Consider the following 15284-nt stretch of genomic DNA (forward strand, 5'->3'; position numbering starts at 1 on the left):
AGATCTTACAGAAGTACTCTGATACTTGCCGTTCACTTGTTGGTAGTGCAGAGATCATCTAGATGTGCCAAGACAAAGTAGACAAAAAGCAATACTTAGATCAATGGAGTAACCCACAATACACATATTTGATCCTGAAAACAAAAACAACGTCCCCAAAACCAACAGCACTGTTTCTGGTGAACGCTTCAAGTCCATTTCTGAACTCAGAGGCTTTTTCAGCTTGCGTAGGAAATAACACCGCGGTTTTACCGGGAGCCCAATAGGGAGAAAAAATTCAAAACAAACGAGAAGGTTGAAGTATGGTAATAGCATCAGTTTAGAGTGATCATCACAGATCTCACTGTCAAAGAAACAGCATTGGTAAGAAGTTCTTTGAGAAGTTAGAAGCCAAGCACCCCAAACAGGAGCATGCATAACCATGAGCTGCTTGGAAAATTCCTGGCAAACACCACCTAAGAACAAAGATACATCTGTGAACAAAACGCTTAAGGAACACTCTTTGCAAAGCCTTAAATACCGCTTCTATCCTAGAATACAGACATTTACAAGTCGTTTTGCCAGCAAGCAGTTGTAATTTTAGTACAATATTTGTTTCCAAGTACTTGAAAGCACCTACTCTCGTGTAACGGACTAGAAATAGTCACTGCCAACTTCACCCTGTCTGCAGAAATCACTGGTTTTTCCTCCCTGAAGCTGGAAGAATGAAGCACAGATTTATCAGAAAGAAAAAGAATATCCTCTCTAAATTCCTCCACTTCCAACATATGGTTTAGTTTCAGTTTCCTCCAAGCTACAACAATATGCTTTACAGGAGACAAGATGACGAATGCTCGATTTTGGGCTCAGGAGAAGCAAACAACTTTCTCTAGAAGCACATGCTTTGTTTCAAAGTGACATTTGGTACGAGCCCCGGTGTCCGTGTTGTGTTACATCACTGCAGGTCAACTGCCGGCACCGACACGGGACAGGGCAGGCTGCCCTTAACCCTTCCTGCTCTGCTTCTCCCGAGCACTCCGCACGTTCCTTTTGCACCTCTTCTAAATCGCAATCAAGGCTGGCTACGAGCTTTAAGTTCACGGAGGCCGAGGAAGGGATTAACACGGCAACGGCTTCAAAACGCACCAGAGGAGCGTTTAGCACGGCGTGCAGACAGCGGCGTTCCGATGAGCCGTGCCGGGAGCCATCGCACAGCGAGATGCTGCACACAAACCTGGCTCCTGCCTGCAAAGACGCACAGCCCCCTCTCCCCACCGCCAGTGCAAAAAGGCAGGGCTTGCTGCTGCTCTGAGGATTCCCACTACTTCTGGCTATCAGTAAGTTTACATTTTAGCACAGCCATTTACCTTTCACAAAGTATCAACCGGGATCAGAGCTGTTTATGTTTCCAGGTTGAAGTTAAGTGGCTGAATCCACGTTTAAACTTGTAAGTCAGTGAGGTGATTTTGTTACATCACCGACTTACAGGTGCACAACGTTCCCAGAACCTTCACAAACGAGCCAAGATACTGCTGCAACTTCCCAAACCAACCACACCACAAGCTCCAGAAGACCTAACACCAGACAGGCTTGCTTACTAAGGGCCGACATCCCCTTAAGACCCCCCATGAAAGACTGAACACACACCAGGACAGAACAAACCACCCCCCACCCAGCCCATCTGCTCCCATTTGGGAACAGACCACTCCTACCTGGACCCTCTCTGCACTCAGTCCCCTCTCAGGGCAGCTGCCATGCTACCTTTATATTCTTTCCCAATCCCTCTCAAAGAGAGTTTAGCTCCTTTACTGCCACCAGCTGTGCCGGCCCACCCCACGGCAGCAGTTAACCCTTGCAGGACCTGTGTGTCCCACCACCACAGCAGACTATGGGAGACAAGGCCTGGTGTCCCTCATAAGCTTACCAGTAGGATTGATTGGAGGTTAGAGAGCGTGAAAGGGGACCCCAAAAGTTCTTCAAGAACAGTCATTATATTTCTAAAAGCCTTAGTATGGATTTAGTTTACACTGGAATTAAATTTGCATGGCTCGTGTTTCCGATGGAGTCCTTTGCTATAGCACAAACAACCACCAAAATGCTTCTGTGCCCAGCGTCAGTGAGTTCCCTGGGTACTCAGAGCTGTTTCACTTTTACCTGGGTCTGCTTCAGGATTGGGATTGTGTTGAGGATCTGTGTTCACTGTCCTCCATACTCTGCTGTGGTCATAAGGGAGCCCACTGCTCTGTGTCAAGGTGACGGGGCAGTGTCAAGTGCTGCATCACCTGATTGCAGTGATGTGATAAGGGAGGAATTTGGACTTCGTACCTTTCCAGTTTAAAAGCAAATTGTTAATGCTTCCTCTGCAGGATTAAGAAAAAGCAAAGAATGTTGATAAGGGATTTGTTTTTCTTCAAAGCTTTTGATAATTTGTTCTCAAAAATAAAATAAAATAAAATGCAGTGTTGAAGGAATCTGTTCAGTCCTTCAGTCTCTGTCAAGGCGGGTGCAGAATTTCCTGTTTTTGTATTCTCAGAACTGCAAAACTGCTGAAGTTGCCAGTAAAGACTTGGGTGTGTTATCCAGAAGAGGTGGAGCCTTCAGCAAATCCAGCTTCTTCAATGGTATTCTCAGATGAGTATAGAGAAATTACAGCTATCCCATCTCTGTGCTCACAAGTGGGCTCAGCCCCCACAGCCACAAATCCTCTGCACTCTAATCCTGTGTGTATTATTGCCATGCTATCCTTTCTCAGTATGAAACCACAGATTTTCTTGCATGCCTTTCCAAAGCCAGCTGTAAATGCTTACATACACTAGAGCACAAAGGTAGGCACAATGCTGTAAAAGCACAAGGTGCAGGGCTAGCGGTGTGACACGCAGCCACATATACCCACCTGGCAGCAGATTTGTCCATCCCCTGCTCTCAGTGTGAGCACACCTCATTGGTTATCTCTAAAGCACAGCTTTGTCATTAAGGAGCAGAACACAGCTCCTGCTCCCAGCTGGAGTGCTGCTCCAGCTCCACACCATGCTGAGGTGGGATACAGGCCTGGCATGGCCAACAAGTAGACAGCACAGGTGCGAAGTGCTCTCAGGTGTGTTCCTTTCTTTGCCAATCTTCTCCTTGGAAACACAATTCAGCAAGCAGTTTCAGTAAACATGCAACCCATGAGGAACCTCAGAAGATGTATTGCACAGGAACCAGACCATTATTATGATATTTTGGGGCATATAAGCATGGCTAAGAAAAGCTATGACAACATGAAAAACATGAGAAGTAATGTACCATGAAACTCAGTGCCCCAGGAGCCTGTGCTCTGCATGAGTCTCATGCTCAGATGGGCTCCCAGGTGCTGAGCAGCCCAGCATGCAGGCAGTGAGGCTGAGGACACAGGGAGGGTGAGGGGCCCAAGGGCAGCTGGGCCTGCAGAGCCACAAGGGCTGCTCAGAGCCTCCAACCTCGCTGCCATGTGCAACACAGGCTTGGAAAGGGTGGTTTGTTGTTGTTGTTGATGTATTTTGAGAGAGGCTGAGGGTGATGCTTACATCGAACAAGTACTAGCTGCTGAAGTGCAATTATTTATTTTGTGTGTACTGGTAATTAGTGGCTGGTTATGCTTACAATTAATGGGTGGACTGTTTGAAACTGGATATTACATTGTTCTGTGCAGGCTGTGTGCTGTACGAGGCAGTGCAGGGCAGCTTAGCTGGGAATTATCTGTAGAACCCACCTTGAAGTGAAATGAAGTTAGACATCTGGACAGATTCCAGAGAAGAGCAATTGAGCTCTGATATACTTTCAAAGGAGATGATTTGCTTTCAGGCTATGAAAACCCACAGCACCCAGGCTGCTATGATGGTGCTCATCTCCACATGTTTGGACACAGCATGGCCCAGTCCAGCTCAGCGGTGCGCTGCATGCAGGAGGGCAGGCCAGGGGGTAAATGCCTGTCCACTGCAGAGGAGTGCTTCACACACAAAAAGCAGCATTTGAAATCCATTCCCTGGGTTATTTGTATCATCATGAGATCGCGTTTTGCCCTTAAAACTCTTCTGCACGCGCATATCTGAAGCAGTCTGATCTGCTTCAATTCCCCTCAAAAGATCTTACGTACAAAACCGGGGCTGTTTGCTGACAGCGCAGCCTAAATGCAACGCCTTGGTTTGGCCGCTCTTCTCCTTTGTCTTGGATTGCAGTCCTTCCCAAAGCTTTGATTTCCCAACGACCCGTTAAGCTTTACCGGGCCCGAACACAACAGCTGTACTTTCAGGTTTCTTACACAGCGTGTGGAATGCGGAAGCTCGACTTCACTGGGGATGCATCTCCTAAGACTTTAGTTCCTCCTGGGGCTCCCTGTGCTGCTTTGTAAGAAGGCTGACTCGCTTCCTCAGAGCTCTCGTTTTCCTGTTGTCAGAGAGGAATCAAACAAAACGGGGAATTTCTCTGCAGGACGCAGTGCCAACAGAACCCTTATTTCATCTGCAATAACAGCTCCGTGGCACCGGGGCACCCGCGGCCAAACTTGCTGTTTTTCTTGTTTTTCTGCCAAGAGGATTTCCTGATTCCTGGCGTTAACCCCACCGCCAAGGCACAGGGACAGAGCTCATCTCACAGCCCTCGCTGCCTCAGGAGGACAGAATGGCAGTCAGTGCAGCTCTGCTCCTTGAAGCACAGACCAGCAAAGAGCTATCTTACACAGAAGATCTGATCTATCCGTAATATAATAACATTTATACTATCTGTAATGCAGTAATAATAATGTATGGTGCCTATAATACAATTAATTAGCTTGTGGGTTGTTTTTTTTTTCATTTGAAAATAGATTAAGTGCTGTTCTAACACAGAGCCAATTGCGTGGGGCTTGAAGTCACTGTTACAGCATGAGAGCTTATTCTGTTTTTCTGATGGCATTCACTGTGCTGACATCTAGCTCTCTCATACACACATGTAACCATGCTGACTGTCACACCATAGCCTTGCATTCACTGATTTGATTAAAACTGTGTGCTCCTGTGGCACAGACAAAGCCTAAAACCATTTTGTTTTGTTGCAGTGTTGGATTTAACAATCCCAGTTCTTCCCTCTTGATGCCATAAAAGGAGACCCAGGTCTCATGCAGCAGTAGAAGTACTCTGTTATGAATCAGGTTTGAAATCTGTAAGCAGTCGCTGTTGGGTGATATCTGAGTATGTTAAAAGCCCATGGAGCCTGGGAGCAGAACAGAAAGTGCTACTGTAACTAAAAGGCCTTTTGTCTCTGCTTTCTGCATGCAGAAGCAAGTTTTGGTGGTCTACATCAAGCCCAGGGCAGTGCAGAAATATTGTCCGTCTCCAGTGATTCCTATGAAGAAAAATGACTCTTTTACCTCGCTCTTCTTTGGCTCATTTCTAATTAGAAATGTGGTCCCACAGACCTTACAGAATTCACATTTGGTTGCCTGTAGTAATCCTTTCTCAAATAACGACAGCTCTTCACTTCACAGGCAGGACTTCAACATGCTGATTTATACCTAAAGGTCACATCAGTCATCTGAGAACAGGGATGTAAATAAAGAATTTTGTCTCCAGATTAAAGCAGCTTTTAATTTTTTTGAAAGGATTAGTATTCGTTTATTTAATCGTAAGGAGCCAATAGCGTACAGTACTGCATCTTTCAGACACAAATGTGCCTTAAAACATCAGGCTTACGGCTCCTTGTTTGAGCGAGCCCAGGGCTGAATAAAGGCACCAACACCTCTGTTTTCTGCAAAATTTATTAACACAGTTATTACAGGAGCCTCGTGAAGCAGGGAGCTGCCTGGGCAGCTTTGATTTTATTAGGATTAATTACAAGTACGAATATAAACAAATATCGGAAGCAGCTAAGTATTTCTTCCTATCATCTGCTGAACATTAGGAGCAGGATCGAGGCGCAGCCTGGCGTTAGGGCAGCGTGGGGACGCGGCTGCCCCCGTGTGTTCCCATTAGGACCTCAAACAGCTTTAAATCTGTTATCCTGCCTCGCCAAGGCAGGAGAGAAGTTGCCTCAATCACGGAAAACCTTTGCGTTTTAGCTTTGTAATTTACATTAATAACCAAGACGAAGCGTAACTTTAGAGCCGCTGATTCTATCGGACTGCAGGCTTGTGGCTAATTTCAGCGCTACAGAAAACCACGAAAGGTGACTTGGTTGTTTTTACATTGAAGTATAACGTTTATCAGAGGGGATTTTCTTTTCCTGGCTAATTTAAAGCTCTCTAAAGCTGAGGATTTGTTGCTCACACCCTGCTGCACAAACTGCATTCCTTTGTCACGTGCACTTTTTCTGCTATTTATTTAATTCACTGCCGCTTTCTTACCTTACATTCCCTACCTTCCACAGACTAAAAATCACCCACATGACCTTTCTTTAAATACACTACTACACACTCTTGATGATCTTTACATTTTCTTTCTAACATCTAAAGAACAAACCCTGCAAATGATACACCTTACATGATACTCCGGCATTTGCTTGAGCCTCGGGCATTTGATGACAGCCACGTAAAGGAAAATAATGAGTCATCTCTGGTGCAGGTGAGCTCACAGGGAGCTGCCCATCCTCCCACAGCCAAGTGCATTCATTACTTGGATTTCCCAGCAGGTAGGATAGAGACGGGATCTGTTTGCACTTCAGCATCAGACATCCTTTTGGAACCCTGTGGAATAAGATGCAGAAATGTGTAAACTGTTTTTAGTTGGCATTTCAGAACAGTTAGGTCAGGGATTACATGTTAGAGCTTCCCTAGTAGACATCACCCACTTGTTCTCATTCCTGCTCTTTGCTTTTCCTAATCAACCCCTCCTTTATTTTATATTAATATATGAACACATTCTGACAGTCCCAGACCAACACAGCCTGTGAGTTTGCTTAACTTATTATTTTAATGTATTTCTAATATAATTTTCCCAATCAATATAAAACGTGATTATGCTTATGAAGTGGACCAACATACCAGAGACATGTTGCTGCTTACTTTCAGTATTACAGTTTTGGCCAATTCTCACTAAAATATCTCTGGCCTACATGGTTTATTGAAGCCATGCTGGGAGCTTCTCAAGCATGATTAATAGTGTATTATAGCCAGCCTTGGTCTGCTCTGAGTTAAAGGAGCATTAAATACTTTCATGCACGACAGAAATTTGACAATGTTAGAGTGATAAAACTTTTCTACACGACACATATAATTCCAGGTCTGGAACCAGTTCAAGACACTAATCCAGTTTAGGTCGAGGAAGTGCACAGATCCAGCTTGCCAACTAAATTTTTGGCTAATAATTAATAGAAACTTGGCTCTAGTTTAAGGTACCTTGACCTGATTTTGCTGGCCTTGAAGCCATTGAATCTCAAGAACACAGCAGCAAAATGGATCCACAAACATTAAGAGACGGCTGTTAACAGTGTGTATGGATGCCAGTTCTGTTTGTAGCCCATGCCTAAATCATTGCAGGCTGAGCAGAAAAACACAGTGACAGTGCTAAATGGGCTGTGTGCTTTCCCTACAGTATGAACTGTGCAGAATCGTACGTGAAATGTCCTTTCACACAGCATGCTTCATACTGGGAGCCTGACTCATCACTTCGAGACACCATGGGACTATTCTGTGTCACATGGGGAGAGAAAGACCTCAACTTCCTCATTCCTTTCAAAGAAATAAGATCAGTGTTTTTTTTATAGTGATTAGACTTCACTGCACTGATATCCCTTTTCACCTTTGTAAATCTAAGTATAAAGAAGAGCGGACTGGAAACATCTCCTGCCTGAACGTAACTACAGTCCTGTGCTGGGGTGGGTGGGTGAAACACCATTGCTTGCTTCCAGTTACATCATTTTGAAGATGCTAGAACAGAATGATTATTGTTTTGTCACTTATGTGCAGCAACAAATAAAAGACACTTTAAAAAATAACAGGCTGTAATGTCTGTCACACAATGCCAAATGTCATTTGTTTGGTGAACACGACTTGTTTGCATCATTAGGGTTTGTCCAGCAATCCTAAAAACCTTCTCAAGTTAGATTTCCTCCTCTATAAGACTCACTTTGAGCTGCAGTTACTCCGTCCAACACATGAAGATACTGAACGTTTCTATGCTGATCTACAAAACAAGATGATACCATTTGCCATCCTTCCTGTAAATGATGCAGATTGGGTGGAGGAAGGAGAAGGGGAGGTAAAGGTCATTTCAGATAATCCCCGTTTTGACTCATTTAGCACATTTGCAGAAGTGTCTCAAGTTATTTGCCAATACTGGTCTCCCTGCTGCACCCATTTTCAAGGTGATTGCTGAGTAAAGCAGGAAGCAGTGAGGGAGAGGGCTGATGATTCTTGTTAAACTGGAATTTCCAAGCACCGCATAAAATAAAGAACTTTGTTCCTGCCCTTTTAATGGCCAAATTCCAGCTCTGCCATCGGAGACTTAAGCACAGGTATTGCTGCCTGTATCTCACTCTCCATTACTCTGCACGGCCCTTTTAAGTGCAGTGAAAGTTGTCTGCATTTGTGACAGCTTGGCTGGAACAGACTTTGGGCAGAACGCCTCCAAGTGCACACCCAGCAATGTCACAGTGCTGGAGGGGTTTTTTTGATCAGAAGTTCGTGTCAGATCTGAATAGGTCAGAACGTTTCCCATGTGCTGAGCACTCCCAGCTTCTGACAATGTCAGTATGAGTTATTCCAGCTCAGAAAATGATGTAATTATTTGTTCTTTTATTATCAAATCTAACTTTTCTGAATGCCTTCGTATTTCACATAGCTTAGAAATTCATCTCTTTAGCCATAAGAGCAGATATTACACTTGCAGTCTGTGCCAAAATCACGCAGCCAGGCCATAGTATTGTTTGCCTGCATAAGTGGCTTCATTTGGATTAAAAATTTCAGTATTTTTCAGCCCAAGTGGGAGCAGATGTTTGAACTGAAGCTTCTCCATCAGCTGCATTCCTGGACTATGACATCCTCTCACTCTTTGCCCTTTCCCAGAGGACTCAGTGCATCGAGGAGAAAGTGGTGTTAAAATAGCTGCAATGGAAATAGCTTGCCAGAGTTCAGGAGGAGCTCCGTGGCCATGGGTTATGCAAGCCAGGCCTCCTGGATCTCTTTCTTAGTATGTCCTGCTTCTGTTCCATCAGCACAAAGCTCAGTATTTTTTCTGAGTTGTTACCAGAGATCTGCACCATTATCTCAAAAAGAAATTTCTGGCATTGGTTTGTATCTAATCTAATGCTTTCAGATTAATGAGTCTTCCTTCCTGGGACTGTGCCAAGAAAAAAAGCTTTCTCCTTTTGATTTCACTGGGTCCCAAGATGAATGAAACCAGTGCAAGTTGGTAGGTACTCCAAGTTCCAGAGTTCCAGAATTTCCTTGCTCCCATTAAATATATAGGAACATCCCAGGGATTCTTACAGATCAGGATTTTACCCTGAACTGTGTGTGTGGGGGAGGGAGGGGGGGGGGGGGGAGAAAAGCAGAAAACAGAAGTGGCTGAACTGTCCTACTGCCAACCATATTGCCAAATGACATTTTCTTTTGTTCTTAATCCCCCTACCAATATTTACTATTTTGGTAACTCAAATAGCCTTCGCTGGGATACAGAGTAATTCAGTGACACGCGTGGAAATTAAACGCTTCTTATGATGTGGAAAAAAACGTCTGCCTCAGAATGAGTCACACTGGTCTGCATGGCAGCCTGACTGCATAACCCCAAGTCCTAATGGGGCTCATTTTCAGAGCCATGCTACAATTTCACTCTGTACTGCTTGACATTTCTTTCAGACCTGGAGAGTTTCTTGTCTTTTTCTTTTGTGACACTCTCAGAAGCAAAGTAGGGAGGAAGGGATAAAAGCTGACCATCTCTCAAGAGAAACCAGATTCACTAGGAATCATGGCAGGTAACGTTCAATCAGTTCACATTCTTTGCACCACTTGGACTTTGTGATGAAGCTCAGGTTACAAGTTTTCCAAAGGATGCTAAAAGTGATCCTGTAACTCTAGACTCATTGTGGCAATGTGAGGAAAGATGCAAAACGCTTCCTTTCAGATCTATCAAAAGTAATGGAAATCTGCGCTCTTGCAGAGGGGCTGCAGAGGCAGTTCCATGTCTAACCTGCACCCTGAATGCAAACAGGAGAAAAGAAATCCACGCATTTAGTGCTCTGAGGAAACATTTGTTGCATGAGTAATAGCAAGCCTTGCAGAAACTCAGATTTTTAGTGTCCTGAATTCTTTCATACCTACATTTAAGGTTTCAGTGAAAGGGAACATACCAATTTTACAGTACATTTTGACAAAAAGAGAAAAAATAGCATGTGTAATTTTTCATTTGCTGATCTGTGGTTGATTACTAATTCTTGGAGCTTATCTTGTGATATCTGTGCAGGTTTCCAACCAGCAAGAGGAATGCTTTGATTTTCTCTTGGTGTTTGGACCACTGCTCCTCGCAGTGGCACCATTTGCTCCAGAGCAGCAACTGAGCTACCAGTGTGGAGGCAGCATGCCTTGGCAAACTGACACCACCCTCACTTTTCCTTCATGTATGCACCATAATTTGTAGGTGGTTCAGCTACAGGAGCAGGTGAATCATCCCCATGGCCAAGGCATGAACCTGTGAAGCAGGGGTGTGGGAGCAATTATGGCTGTCCCACAGTGCACTGTACCTGTAAATCACTACCCTAAGGCCCAAGTTTTCTTGCCTTTGACCAACACATTGCATTTTAGCTCTAATCCTGCAAGCTGTCTACAACACGACGCTCCTGACATGGACGCACTGCGCATCAGAGCACAAATCTCACAGGGTTAACAGCTTGCAGGTTGGGGGTTAAAACTAGTTTAAGAAATAACTTATAAAGATAGGATCAACAGAACGTACAAGGCCTTTAAAAAACCCTCCAAATGACTGCCTCTTCTCCATCCTCTTGAAGGAGGTGGGGTCCTTGGCAGCATCCCCTCCGCTCTGGATGGAGTCGGTCTCAGCTGCGTGCTGCTCCCTGCAGTCTGGCTGCTCCCTGGTTTCCTGCTTGCTGCCCTTCTGCTTGCTCAGCTCCGCTGGCGGCTTCTTGTCTTTGGAACTCTCCTTGCTTTTTTGGCCCACTGGTTCACTTTCAGCTGTTGCCACTGGCCTCTCTGTGGAGTTTAACGTCTAAAGCAGTTTCAAACAATGGTTATTTTTAGTGGGAAAAGTAAACATTTTGGAAAGCGATCCGTAAGTATGTTTAAACATGAAAGGCCACCTGGCAGGGAGAAATCCTGCTATCCAACAGGTGTCCATTTCCAGAGCTCGAGAGTGACTCCTGCAGCCTCGACTCATGGAAGTAAGAACTCCCAGGAGCTGACTGACCTGAGCAAAGATGGCAACATGGGGCCATCACCGTCCAGCCTTACTGACAGGTTTGTGGATGCTCCAGCTGCATTGGGAGTCAGGGCTCACACACAGATGCTCAGAGCATCTCTACAAAACTGCAACACTGCATCAGAAACCAAAAATCGGGCAGTGAAAAACCACATAGAAAATGCCACCCACAAGTGCAAAAGAAGAGATGGTAATATCCCAAAGACAGCAATGTCAGTGCACTTATTTATAGTGAAGGCAAAAATTTTGAAACTCAGAAAAGTACAGGATGTGCTTGAAGTTGACAGGAAAATAGGTGGATCTGGCAAACAAATAGCAGGAGAATGAATTTGTCACTATTTTCACAGTAGCAAATGACTAGATAGGTTTTTCTCTTATGCAAAAAAAAATCTTATTAAAATATTAAAACACTGAGATAATTAAACACACGAGTTTGCCATGTCGAAAAGTTGGAAATCTTACATCTGCACAGCTCACAGCTTAAAGATACATCACTTTTCCAGCTCTGGGGATTTTACTGTTACTCTTTTAATGGCTGATGTTCTTCTAAAGACCTGGAGTCATATGCTTACAGGACAAGCTTAGCTTCCATTTAAAACAAGTGCATTTTTGGACATTGTGGCTTCAAAGAAAAACCTGAAAGGAGGAACTCTCAAGAAATAGAATGCAAATATGCCTCTCAAATCTATTTTAAAAATAATAATAATAAAAAAAATCAACCCCTAGGTTACTCTAATTTTGGGCAAACAAGAATGGGAAGCAGTAGCAATACTACTGGCTCTTTTCACTTGGTTTTCCTTTCTTCCCAACCTTATCTTAAAACGAAGACAACCACTGACTGCGTGTCATAGGATCTTTAGTGCCGCATTTAATACATTCAGCCTTGACCATTTAGCTTAAGTCCTCAACAAAACGTGCTTGGATTTAACTGTTTCCCTTTCCCAAGGGCAGACACGTGTGGGTACATATTTGCTCACAGCTGGATTTGTCTGCTTTTAGACTTGAAGTTAGCCTTTGCTCTTGTTCCTCAGGACGTGTGAAGCCAGCACAAGAAATCCAGAGGTGCAGCCCTGTGACCCACAGCCACATGGGCCATGAATAGGCACCATCTGAACTGCAGCAGTTGATGAAAGCAAATTCAAGCAGCTCAGAATTTAAGGGAACGGCGAGGTGAGCTGCACTGACACCACCTGCACCTCCATCTCCTCACTGGAGGAGAGTCCTGCTTGGATTTACAGCAAGGACCCAAGTGATGCACAAAGCTCTCCCAGCACAAGGACAAGCAAGGCTCCATAAACTCCAGTTTAATACTGTCTTTCATTCTGACCCATTTTGACTATCAAACAAGAACACACAGTTGCTGGCTCCATCAGTTAGTCTTACAAGAGCCTTCTTATTTACCTTCGCTTGCTTTTGAAACATTTCACTTCAGTGCAATTGCAGATGTGCACATCCAGTTCAAAAATAACCACAGCACCCAAAATACACCTCTGAGATGGATGTATCAGAGTTCAAAGGTGGCAGAACAACTTCCAGCCCCTGCCAACACCCCGTGAGGTCTGTGGGTTTATTCTGTGTAAAATTAGAGCTGAGTCTTCCTCACCGCACATTTCATTGTGTCGGCACCTGAGAGTTGAAGTACTGCAGCCCAATGCAAATTGGATGCAACAGGGCTATTTCTGTGAGCAGGTCTGGGCCTTTGATGTTTGTGGAAAAAAAAAAGAAAAACACCCAAACACTAAAAAAATATTCACAATATATTTTCCAGGCAAAATAAGAAAAAAATATTCAATCAGATAATCTCTTTGAGGTGTTTCATATTAACCTTGAAAGGCAGGAAATTGGCATATTTTATATTGACAGGAGCAGCTCAGGAAATACAAAGTGAAACCTATGAATAATGAAACATGCTAATGTTTCTTATTCTACAGGCTGATCTGCACCTGACAGATTGCTTTTGCTCTCTCAGCTTCAACAGTGCCACTGAAAGGAAAAAAAAAGAGATTAACGGACAGTGGTTTCCCCACGGTGCTGCAGGAGGCCGTAATCCAAGGCTGCATTTTAAACGTGAAAGAAATACACCATAAATTTCAGCAGACATTGGGTGAGTGCTGTAATGCATTTTGGTGGGGCACAGAACGGCAGCGAGGAAAAGAGAAGAATCACAGCATTCCAGAAACACTGTGGCAAAATGTCAGGAGATTATTGGGCAGAAATCCTAAAAAAAGGAGAAAGTCAGCAGCAGAGGCAGCCCTGCTTGTGCACAACGCTGCCTTGACTTCTGGGAGCACAAAGAAGAAAGGCAGCAGAACAAATGAGTTGTTCAAAAAAATTTAAACTGGATGCGAATTGAAGTAAGGAAATACTAAAGAACATAATGAAAAATAAAATACTGAAATGCTGAAGAACAGATCCAGGACTGTAGCTTTTAGCCACGGGGGGTGATTATGCTGGATGTCCTGATGCTGTGACTCTCAGAAAAGGTAACAGCATTTCCACGTCCAATTAAAATACGGGGTTTTTTTTTGGAAGCATCTTTAAAGCTACAGAGCATATAATCTGAAGTTATTTCAACTCTCAGTTGAAATGATACGACACAATAAAACAAAAAAAAACAAAAATGACAAAATATCTGCTGTGACTGTTGGTAAATTGCAGTGAGCAGTTCTTATTCTCTCTTTTTTCCCCTCTTCTATGGGAGCTCGCCCCTAAACAATCCTTTCCTCTGCAATGTAAATCAGCAAAGTCAAAATCATCCTATCTGTCTGCATTTAGCATTGCTGGCTAAACCAAGGTACGTGCAGAACATAACTAACAAGAGAGAGAAGAAATGAAACTTTAACTATTGTAACTAAAGACAACAAAAATCCCATGATTTCTAACCTGGCAGCGGCCTTTGAACACTTGTTTAATGGTATAGAGGAATATCATACAGAGAGAAGGAAAGAAATAAGGGAATAAGGCAAAACAAGAAAGTTGGTGAGCACGCAGCACTGTTGTGCCAGTCGCTGTCACACGGCAGAAGCTAAGGATGGCAGTAGGTGAAAGCAACCCTCCACCAACAGAGGAAAGCTGTGGGCACTTACTTGGTGCTCGGGGCTGGGGGCAATCTCCTCTGCCGGGGGGGTCGGCCCTCCGCTGCCCCTGCCTGACTGAAACAACACAGCGTTACCGCGCTTCTGACCCGGCTCTGCTCCGCAGCAGTCAGTGACATGAAACATGGACGTGGAACAGCGCGAGGTTTGGTTTAAGGGCATTTGACACTTTCAGAATCCCTACCAATGTTTTTTAAATAGCCACAGTTCAGATGCAGATTTTTGCTGGTTCTGTTCTATGTGCTGCGATTGCCTTTTACAGGGCAATTTTCCCATGAAGCAGTAAGAAATTCCAGTGTGGTCTCAGTGGACCAGAGATCATGGCCAGCAAACAAGGCAGTGCTATCAACCTGCCCTGTGGTGTTCTAGGAAAGGGATTCTGCTTGCTTTCCAGAGACAAACCTGTCTTTGAACGTCGAGAGCAACTTCCTTTCTCCTGAGCCATCACACTAATTACATACTCCTTGAATAATTAAAACCCACTTGGCTTTACAGATACATTTTTATACATATTTTTTCCAATCAGAATTCATTTTCCCAATTTCTGCCTGTCAGTTTATGCCCTCTCTCTGTATACATCTGCCTAACAGCCCCTCTGGCTGCCCATCTTCCCATCCCAGTGCAGCACAGCGGGCTGCCAGGCTGCAACACATGCAGCTCACTCACAGCATCTGAACTATTTATGACAGAGAAAAACACTGCTTGACAAAATGAGCTCAAGGAGTTAACAGTACAGGATTTTTGATCACTAAAGTTCAGTTACAATTAGTAATACAAAGGAAGTGTATGCACATGTTTAATTAAAAAGCATGTTAGAGGGTTCAGCGTGGTGTTCCCTGCAGTACCACAT

At 44.1% G+C, this 15284-nt stretch overlaps 2 protein-coding genes across 3 annotated transcripts in view; one reads left to right on the plus strand and one right to left on the minus strand.

Annotated features, from left to right (window-relative positions):
* The window catches only part of DOK5 (docking protein 5), a 514932-nt gene that overhangs the window by 343769 nt on the left and 155879 nt on the right, over positions 1-15284 (plus strand). The gene's annotated exons all lie outside the window — the stretch shown is intronic.
* Positions 5609-15284, minus strand: part of BCAS1 (brain enriched myelin associated protein 1) — a 38138-nt gene continuing 28462 nt past the window's right edge. The window contains exons 10-12 of the mRNA XM_048963020.1: positions 14426-14491; positions 10860-11129; positions 5609-6655 (exon numbers count right to left, since the gene is read on the minus strand). Of these exons, the coding sequence (XP_048818977.1) occupies positions 6581-6655; positions 10860-11129; positions 14426-14491 (411 nt within the window). The 3' untranslated portion in view covers positions 5609-6580. The remainder of the gene's footprint in view (positions 6656-10859; positions 11130-14425; positions 14492-15284) is intronic.

Source organism: Lagopus muta, chromosome 16, assembly GCF_023343835.1.
Source record: "Lagopus muta isolate bLagMut1 chromosome 16, bLagMut1 primary, whole genome shotgun sequence".
NCBI classification, from domain to species: domain Eukaryota; kingdom Metazoa; phylum Chordata; class Aves; order Galliformes; family Phasianidae; genus Lagopus; species Lagopus muta.